General features: G+C 42.6%; 2 protein-coding genes across 2 annotated transcripts; one reads left to right on the forward strand and one right to left on the reverse strand.

Moving 5' to 3' along the window:
- Positions 1-241: 241 nt before the first annotated feature.
- On the forward strand, positions 242-3,695 carry LOC103675614 (olfactory receptor 8S1-like). Its single transcript, XM_008704733.2, has 2 exons — positions 242-1,673; positions 3,533-3,695. The coding sequence occupies exons 1-2, from the start codon at positions 901-903 to the stop codon at positions 3,693-3,695; spliced, it is 936 nt and encodes a 311-aa protein (XP_008702955.1). The 5' UTR covers positions 242-900.
- Positions 3,696-7,427: 3,732 nt separating this feature from the next.
- Positions 7,428-9,612, reverse strand: LALBA (lactalbumin alpha). The gene is made up of 4 exons (XM_008704516.2): positions 9,319-9,612; positions 8,832-8,990; positions 8,291-8,366; positions 7,428-7,771 (listed from the first exon to the last, which is right to left on the reverse strand). The coding sequence occupies exons 1-4, from the start codon at positions 9,449-9,451 to the stop codon at positions 7,711-7,713; spliced, it is 429 nt and encodes a 142-aa protein (XP_008702738.1). The 5' UTR covers positions 9,452-9,612; the 3' UTR covers positions 7,428-7,710.
- Positions 9,613-9,976: the final 364 nt, after the last annotated feature.

Genomic DNA, 9,976 nt, shown 5'->3' on the forward strand with positions numbered 1-9,976 from the left:
TACCACAGTCTTTATGGACTTTCATGTAACGTACTGAGATTACGGAACAAACAGCAGACAATATAGATTCACAGAAACTCTGGAATGGGAAGGCCTTGGAGTAGCTGATGTGCACAGACCTCACCTCCATTTCGAGGACTTCCTCCTGCCTGGCTTCTGTGAAGTCAGCACATTCGTGTACCATTTTTGCTTGGGTTGACAGAGAAGGGGAGAAAGGATTTCTACTTAGTACCAATGATACCCAAAGAAGATTGTCCCTTAATCTTTAGAATTTCTTTTTTTTTTTTTCAATCTAGAATTTCTAAGCTGGAATGGACTTTAGAACTATCTAGTTCTCCCAGATTTTTTTAATAAGAAAGTCCAGTGGCTTACTCTTTTTTCCCCCCCTCTTGAACTTACTATGGGAGAGAAAGGTCTTGCACCATCATTAGGTATCACGATGCCCCTATCAATCATTCATTCATCATGGTCTGTCAGCCAGACAGTCAGCCAAAATGTTCATCACTTATTCACTGTGCCAGTCAGCCCTCCTGCGGTTTGAGCCCAGTTCCTTTTGGAACTGGAGAACAGCATTTCTCAATGTTGTGGAGTCTGTTCCCAAATGCTTTCCTTTCCTTCTCCAGTCTGGATAATCCCTGTTCTGTTCTCTTCTCTTTCCTTTCTAGGTCAAATTGTCTACATTCTTCTTTCCCACCTTCCCCACCTTGGCCAATAGCTTCCTGCCCTGAGCCAAGGACTGAGGTCTGACATGGCAGGGGTGTGGCTGCTGCACAATCTGTCCTGGATCAACCATGAAGAGTTACTCCCAATGCCTCATCCCCAGGCATGCTCTGAGACTGATAACCCTTGTGATCATTCTTTTCCATTCTTGTCCCTCTGAAAAGAGAACTTAAATGCTCCATGGAAGTTGGCAACATAACCACAGTCACCACATTTGTCCTCCTAGGACTATCCAACAACACTCAGATACAGGCTGTGCTCTTTGTGCTCTTCCTCGGAATTTATCTCCTGACCCTGATGGGGAACCTGACAATGCTGCTGGTGATCAGAGCTGATTCTCACCTCCACACGCCCATGTACTTCTTCCTGAGTCACCTCTCCTTCCTGGATGCTTTCTATTCCTCAGTCATTGTGCCTAAACTGCTAGAGAACCTTCTTTCCAAGTGGAAGACTATATCCCCCCTTGAGTGTTTCACCCAGATCTCCTTGGTCATATTTTCTGGGGCCACTGAAGCTTGCCTCCTTTCAGTCATGGCCTATGACCGGTTCCAGGCTGTGTGCCACCCACTGTTGTATGTGGTGGCTATGAACAAGAAGGTATGTACTGGCCTGGTGGGAGCATCGTGGGCCATAGGAATGGGGACTGGCCTGGTTAACAGCATCCTTCTGGCTCAGCAGCACTTCTGTGGCCCCAATCTTGTCCGCAGTTTTGCCTGCGAGCTTCCCCCAGTGCTCCTGTTGACCTGTTCTGACCCCTACGTTAGTGTTGTCTCCATCCTGACCACCATGGCCGTCCTGGGCCTTGGCACCCTTGTCCTATTGCTGGGCTCCTACACGCGTATCATCATGACAGCTCTGGGAATCAACTCTGCCATGGGTCGGAGCAAGATCTTTTCCACCTGCTCTTCTCATTTTCTTGTGGTCACCATCTTTTATGGTTCAGGAGTTTTCAGGTATGTCATACTATAACCTCCTATATGGCCTTGGTCTGTAGAAGAGGACATTGCAAAGTAGCAGGAAAATGACTGTGCTGAAATTCAGAAGGCTGGGTTCTAGTTCTGGCCCTCCTGTGGACTAGCTGTGTGAGTTAAAAAAAAATTCATTTTTCTTTCTCAGTTCTCAATTGTTTAACTCTGAAAGATGAGCTTATATAAGGACTAGAGGCTTTCCTACTTTCATTAACTTATGATTAATAGCTCTCAAAAGGAAATCAGAGAGCCCTTGGTAGATTTTTATTCCGTGCTAGACAAAACAATAAAACATATCATTCTTAAAACAGATGACATCTTTTTTCCTACTGGAAGATGATGTCTCTGAAGCTTATTTGTGCTATAAATATTTATTATTCACCTACTGTACACCAGCTGCTTTTACATGCTCAAGCTTAATTTTAGTATGTAGCACACTACAAAGAAATATTTTTTTATTTTTTTATAATAATTTTTTATTATGTTACGTTAGTCACCATACAGTATATCCTTAGTTTTTGATGTAATGTTCCATGATTCATTATTTGCATATAACACTCAGTGCACCATGCAAAAGAAATATTATTAACCCCACTTTCAGGTAAGGAACCTAAGTTTCAAGAGTAACCAGGTAATTTCTCAAAGGTCCCAGAAAAAGTTATTAATGGAGCCATAGTATAAACCAAGTCTCACTGACTTAAAACATCATGCTCTTTCCTACCATACTTCTCTCAAACATAAACAGCTCTAGCTGACAAGTACTCACTTACTAGGAGCAGAATAATTAATGGCCCATGGTGTCTACTAGTGAACTGGAGATGGAGTTATACAAATTGCTCTGTCCTTTTCTCACCTGTTTGTTATTTGAAGAGAAGGCAGGGGTGGAAAAGGATAAGGAATAATCTAGAAGACCTCACCTGAGGCTTTGGACAAATCTCTTTATCTCTCTCTGTCTCATTATCCTCATATGACATAAGAAGACAATAAGGAGAGAATTAGATTACTCCTACCTACTTCGCAGAAATGTTAAGAGAGATAAATTAGATGAAGAAAAATGACAGTAAAATGAATATCTTTTCAAATCAGGCACTCCAGAACCCACAAAGAACATTCCAATGATGATGGCCCTGTTGCAAAAAAAAAAAAAAAAAAAACTTAATGCTTCTCTGGGAAATATTTCCAGTGAGACTCAAGAAAATGCACCCTAAAATTCAACCTTATTATTTTGGATTCAATTCTTATGCTTAACACATGTTTATCTTCCACTTTATTTATCAAATTTGGCTTCTTTTCTAAGCCAAAGAAAAATGTACATAAAAGGACAAATGTTTGTTCCACTAGCATTATATGAAATAACATGCCATGACTGAAGATATTTCCCAGAGCCATAAATGTTGGGAACCATGACAGCATTATTAGAGTAAGCATACACTTTGGCAAGAAACAATCCTCACAAGATGAAAACATATAGTTGTACATACAGGGGAAAGAAGAGAAAAAAATCCTTACATCTTTATAATATCTATCAAGAAAAGATGTTTTGAAGAGTATGAAGTACTAGAGAAATGCATGAAATTATTATTAGTTTTATTCTAACCTACAGCACTTGATGTGCTAAAGAACTTTCTTTTTTCTCAGGGCAGCTCTTATAAGATAGGATAACTCGTGTTTGGAGACATTTAGAAATGAATGACTCTCACTGTTACACAGTCATGTCTAGATATTGCTACTCTCTTTGCAGACTCTCTTCGCAGAGTCTCTGGTATGGGATGAACCGTGGCTGCCAATAGTATTGTGGCCATTGTTCTGAGCTCAGTTTACTCCTTTGCGCCATTCCCTTCAAGGTACATGACCCCAGCATCTGGCTCAGCCCTGGAGCAAGTACTCTCCGTGCAGTACAGTGTGGTGACCCCGCTGCTAAACCCCCTCATCTACAGTCTGAAGAACCAGGAAGTGAAGGCAGCTCTTAGGAGGGTGCTGGCCCGGAAGCCCAGCCTTACCTTCTAACCCAGCTCCACTGCATCCTCATAACAGGAGAAACAGTTGTGCAACAGAAGAGAAGGCAGGAAGAGCTATCACCAGCTATCTCAACATTCTTTCTTTTCCAAAAGAGAAGCGTTAGTTCCTCTGACCCCAGTGTCCTCCCCCAATGAAGTGAGATGAGAAAACCTCCATGGAGCATATGACACCTATCCACAGGGGGACCAGTCACCACTCAAGAAAATTATCACAAAAACAGTATGGAGGATCCTCAAAAAACTAAAAACAGAACTACCATATGATCCAGTAATCCCACTTCTGGGTACTTATCCAAAGGAAATTATATCTAGATGTCAGAGGAAAGTAGCATGGAGGAGAAATTGGGATAGAAAGGGGAGAGAGAGTCCACATTGTTGGGCACCATTCTGAGTCCTTCTCACATAGAGCACCATGAAAGGGGTGCACTCTGAGGGCCCTGCCTGAACGTCCCCACCAACCACCTGAGCCTGGACAGCTTCAGATCCCTGCCTGGTTCAAGTCTTGTTCCAGGCCCAAAGAAAGAGAAGGAATTGGATAAACCAGAACAAATTCTCAGTTGCCATCCCAGATCCCCTTCAGCTCCCACACATGTTCACAAGAAGAGAACAACACTTTCCTGTCCTGCTTCTACCAAAGACCAAGAGGTCTGCATCAGTCAAGACTACTTCTATGCCAGCTCCCTGGCTTCTCTCTGTTCTTGATCTTCTGATCTTCAAGCTAAAATACTCTCTGAAAATAAATTTGTTGTCAGTTTCCTCTAGCAAAGTCTTCTTCAGATTACAGCCTCATATATGGTACACTTACAGGTGACATTTCCTGGTCTTCCCTGCAGAATGTAGGCTGGAGCGATGGGACCGAGCTCAAGACCCACCCTTAGTTGCATTTCTGCTCTGGCCACTTGTTGAAGCAGGTCCCTTATATTTCGAGAACATTTGCCTTCCTGAGGGGTAACTAAGACAAGGTAATAGTAAGAAGTAGATATGTGAGCTCAGTGGGAGGAATGGCCATCTCACCCTGCCCTCCCACACATACCCATACAAAGGGGTCACTCCTAAAACCTGGAGAATTGGGTAAGTCCATTTGGCCCATAATTAGGAAGGGAAAGCATGTGATACTCCTGGGAGATGCATCACATTGTGTTTAAATTCACACTAAAATCACATCATGAATACCAAGTTATTTCCTGAGAGTTGCTTTTAATTAAGTATAGGGGAAGGATGGCCTCCCACGCCTATCATGGCCCTACAGGTCCCCAAACAAGCCATAGGGACTTCATTTGGGAACTGCTGGTCTCTGAGACAAGAAAAGTATGTTCTGACTGCCTTAAGCCCCAGCAAGTATAGGGAACGGAGGAGTGTACTCAGCTATATTAGACATCTAAGAAAGGCAGGAAGAAGACAGGAAGTAGAAGATAACTCACCTAATTCAAAAATGTGGTAATTTATTTTTTCTTCAAGTTTTTATTTAAATTCCAATTAGTTAACATACAGTGTAACATTAGTTCCAGGTGTAGAATTTAGTGATTCATCACTTACATATAACACCCAGTGCTCATCACAAATGCCCTCCTTAACCCATTTAACCCATCCCTTCATCCACCTCCCCTCCTGCAACCCTCCATTTGTTTGCTATAGTTAAGAGTCTGTTTCCTGGTTAGCCTCTCTCTTTTTTTCGCCCCATATGTTCATCTGTTTTGTTTCTTAAATGCCATATATGAAAGAAATCATGTGGTATTTGTCTTTCTCTGACTGACTTATTTCACTCAGCATAATACTCTCTAGCTCCAACCCCAACACTGCAAATGGTAAGATATCATTCTTTTTGTGGCTGAATAATATTCCATTGTGTATATATAGACCACATCTTCCTTATCCATTCATCAGTCAATGGACATTGGGACTCTTTCCATAATTTAGCTATTGTTGATAATGCTGCTATAAACTTAGGGGTGAATGTATCCCTTTGAATTAGTGTTTTTGTATCCTTTGGGTAAGTACCTAATAGTGCAATTGCTTGATTGTAGGGTGGTTCTATCTTTAATTTTTGAGGAACCTCCATACTGTTTCCCAGAGTGGCTGTACCAGTTTGCATTCCTACCAACAGTGTAAGAGGGTTCCCCTTTCTCTTCATCCTCGCCAACTCCTGTTGTTTCCTGTGTTGTTAACTTAAGCCATTCTGACAGGTGTGACATGGTATCTCATCATAGTTTTGATTTGCATTTCCCTGATGATGATTGATGTTGAGCGTATTTTCATATCTCTGTTAGCCATCTGTACAGAAATGTGGTACTTTTTTTTTCTTTAAAGATTTTATTTATTTATTTGAGAGAAAGTGAGAGACAGAGAGCATGAGGGGGAGAGGGGAGGAGCAAAGGGAGAGGGAGAAGCAAGGTCCCCACTGAGCAGAGAGCCTGATGTGGGGCTCAATCCCAGGACCCTGTGATCATGACCTGAGCCAAAGGCAGATGCTTAACCGACTGAGTCCCAGGTGCCCAGAAATGTGGTACTTTAAATTTAAGTTTTGGAATGCTGGATTGTCAAAGCAGGGAAGGATATCAAAAAAAAAAAAAAAACCACCTAGACTAAAACCCTCCTTTTAAGACAAAGAAATTGAAGCACAAGGGACAGAGATGACATGCCCACGTTTGCACTATCAATGAGTAGCAAAAACAGACTTTATTTTTTTAAGGTTTTATTTATTTATTTGACAGAGAGAGAGACAGCCAGCAAGAGAGGGAACACAAGCAGGGGGAGTGGGAGAGGAAGAAGCAGGCTCCCAGCAAAGCAGGGAGACTGATGCAGGGCTCAATTCCAGGACCCGGAGATCACACCCTGAGCAGAAGGCAGACACTTAACGAGTGAGCCACCCAGGCGCCCCACAAAAACAGATTTTAAGACTCAAATATCCTGATTCTCTTCCTTTCACATTTCCCATAATCATTAGGATAAATCTCCCTTAAAAATAAGCAAAGCAGGGGCACCTAGTTGTCTCAGCATGTGACTCTTGATCTCGGGGTTGTGAGTTCGAGCCCCACGTTAGGTGTAGAGATTACTTAAAAGTAAAATCTTAAAAAAAAAAAAAAGTCAAAGTAGCAAGGAGAAGTAATGGAGTGCAGGGTTCAAACCAAAAGGCCCAGGTGTCCAGATTCTTCAGTTGCTGAGCTGACTGTAAGGGTCCTGTGATCCTGTCACAGCACTTTGTGAAGGATATTTCTTTATCTAAAGAGTAGGGAAATCCCTCAATCCATTCAAGTCACCCATTTCAGATTCTTGGTGCCCCTGTCCTTGCTGTCCTTCTCCCACCCCGTATCTCCACCAGTCAAAATCCAACCCATACTTCAAAACCAGCTTAACTGTCACTCCTTTCATGAATCTTTCCTTGATCTCTTTTTCCCACAGCACCTTCTCAATATAAAGTATCTTTTCTCTTATGAATGCTTGAAGAACATTTTTAACCTCTCTCAGGATGCATTATTCCTTGTATTATAATTATTTATCAATGTTTATCTTATCTTTCCTACTAGTCCTTGAGGGAAGAGATTCTTTTGCCAATTTTTGCCTCCCTCTATAGTTCCTTGAATTGGTACAGAAAGTAACCTCCATCTTTCTGTTTTAAGTTCAGCCTATATCCTCTCCAGTCGAGATGGGAGGTGGCTATGACCTACAGCTTCAGTGTCCGCTCACTCACACTATTTCCTCCTCTTCCCTCTGGGAAGAAAATACAGCCAGCCACTGAAAACCAAGCCCTTTATTCTAGACAGAGGTGGAATCCATTATTGTAGCAAAAGTGCAATTGGAGGGCACTGAGCAAGGGTCAAAAGTCCAGTGTATCAGTCATGCATCGCTGTAGAATAGTCCTCAAGTGTCCAATGGTGTCACTACAGGGCTCAGGACTCAGAGACAAATCAGCTTCAAGGGGGAAGAAAGAAGCAAACTGAGGTAGCCTTAGGGAAGAGACATTCCAGGAACATACATAGGGCAGAAGCAGCAATGACAGCAGGCAATCACAACTTCTCACAGTGCCACTGTTCCAGCTTCTCAGAGCAGAGTGGTTTATGGGCCAACCTAATAATGGAAAAGGAGACAGGACAAGTTGGCTGACTGGATCTTAGCTGGAACTTCCATCTAGCTTTACCCCCAGGACGGCCAAGGTGGAAGAGTGCAGATGAAAATTAGAGAAAAACTTTCCTAGCCAGATGGCGAGGAACACTGAACCACCTAGTGGAGTAGGGTACACTTTTAAAATTTCAAGAAAATTGTAGGGTTGTAAAAGACATGCAAATGGTATCAAGGGCTTGTTTCAAGGTCTAGGACTAAACCAGCAGAAATAGATGTCCATGTCCAGGTGAAGGGAGCCCTAGGTCTCAGCCCTCTATTCCCTATGCTTATTAGGAATATTGCTAAATAAGAGTGGCATGAGAGAGGCTTGGAAAATTGGAAACCTGAGTCTGCTTGATGAGTTTTGTTTTGGAAACTACATTCTAGATTAAATGGCCAGGAGATAGAAAGAGAGGGCAGTGGTGCTGGAGTGAGAAAAACAAGGTGAAAGGAAAGTAGAAAATAGAAAATAGAATGGGAATTCACCAGTAGTCAATTCCTTCCTTATCCAGAATCTTCTTGGCACAGATCATGTCATCAGTAAGGTCATCATCCAGGAACTCTGGCAGGAGTTACAAGGATAGGAATGTGAGAGATAAGCATTACCCAGAAAGATAATGAGTTCCCTCTTCCCTGGATCTAGTAAGTCTGGTCCTTCTCTGAACTGGAGAGTTATGCCTGTTGCCTTCCTATATGAGAAAGCCAATACAGTAGTGCCCCCCCCACCCCAGATAAGGACTCTTTTCACTTCTCTTGAGGGTCTTCAGAGGAATTATCAACTTCATCAACTCTGAAAATGTAAGGCATCAGACTTCAAGATTTCCAGACAACTAATATCATCTACTTCAGGGAACTGCCTTGGGCTCTGGTGAACATGAAAATTCTAACAGCCTTTTACTCAGTACTGTCAATTCAAGCCCCACAGTTGAAGGCAGTGAAGCCAGAGGTGTGCATGATACCAAAAATGAGATTATCCCAGGGATAAGCTCTGAGAAAACAGAGGAACAGGGTAAAAGAAGCTACTCACTGTCACAGGAGATGTCACAGATGTTCCTTGACTGAAGGATCTGGTTGTCCCTGCACCAAAATTTATTGTTGATCTGGAAGAGTCCATATTCTGTGCTGCCATTGTTATTGACTATGGTTTGTGTATCATAACCACTGGTATGAAATATAGTACAGATCCCTGAAGGAAAGATGAGAAAGAGGTATCACAGAGGTGTCCACGTACAGCGTTTATAGCATAAATGAGGACCTGTATCACCAGAGGTAGAAAAGCTCTCTAGCCAGTCTCCAAATATGGCAAAGCACAAAGTATCTTGATGAGATGAAGAGCTCCAAAAAGGATCAGACAATAAGAGAAAGGGAAGATACATGAATAAGTATAATAAAAGAGTAAACAGATAAGCACATAAGAGGATTATTAGATAATTGAATAAAAGTGGAGAGGAAAAGGAGAGTGGAAGAAAGAGGCAGGTGAAGAATGGAATGAAGCAAAGCATCAGGGAACTCACATTCAGACAAAGCAATGCCTCCAAAGCCATCCATGTCTTTCAGCACCTGGGACAGCTCACATTTTGTAAATTGCTTTGCCTGGAAGGCAGGAAACATGATGCCAACCAGGAGCAGAGAGACAAAGGACATCATTTTGGCTGCCCCCAAGATCCTGAAATGGGGGCACCACACAGTTTCACCTCCTTTTATTTGTGGAGAAAGCCTCAGGGGCCCTGGCACCAAGCCCTACATCCAGGAAGAAGATGAAGAGAGACTGTTCATGCCAACACAGAAACACTGAGCCTGCCAGCTTCCTTCCGTACTTTTACCCCATTTTTCCTTCTCCTCCCCTAATATCTAGTCCATACAGGTATTGTTTTCTGCCCAGAGTTTCAAGCACGATTCTGTTCCCATTTGGCTTTGTTTGTACTTTTGTTTCTTGTAGATTTGGTTCTAGGAAGCAGGGTGTCCCCAGCCTACTTCGGGAACAAAGGATGCCTCAGGGGTAATATGAGTGAGGCAATCAGAAAATAAAATAAGGGTCCATGACCAACACTCCCTTCCCCCTAGAGATACAGAATATGGAAAAAAAGAGTGTATGTCATTACATGCCATAGTCCCAGATCAAAGTTGGTACTTGTCCAGTCAACCCAGGCATGGAACAAAGCCCAGGAAGAG

The sequence above is a fragment of the Ursus maritimus genome, unplaced genomic scaffold (genome assembly GCF_017311325.1).
Source record: "Ursus maritimus isolate PB19 unplaced genomic scaffold, ASM1731132v1 scaffold_26, whole genome shotgun sequence".
In the NCBI taxonomy this organism is placed as follows: Eukaryota; Metazoa; Chordata; class Mammalia; order Carnivora; family Ursidae; genus Ursus; species Ursus maritimus.

Bases quoted from the DNA above. Each gene is read 5' to 3' on its own strand.
- LOC103675614 (XM_008704733.2), top strand. From the start codon at position 901: ATGGAAGTTGGCAACATAACCACAGTCACCACATTTGTCCTCCTAGGA. The intron at 1,674-3,532 runs GTATGTCATACT...ATTCCCTTCAAG, and splicing joins TATGGTTCAGGAGTTTTCAG to GTACATGACCCCAGCATCTG.
- LALBA (XM_008704516.2), bottom strand. From the start codon at position 9,451: ATGATGTCCTTTGTCTCTCTGCTCCTGGTTGGCATCATGTTTCCTGCC. The intron at 8,367-8,831 runs GTGAGTAGCTTC...AACTCCTGCCAG, and splicing joins CTGTGACATCTCCTGTGACA to AGTTCCTGGATGATGACCTT. The intron at 7,772-8,290 runs GTGAATTCCCAT...TTCCATTATTAG, and splicing joins AAGGAAGGAATTGACTACTG to GTTGGCCCATAAACCACTCT.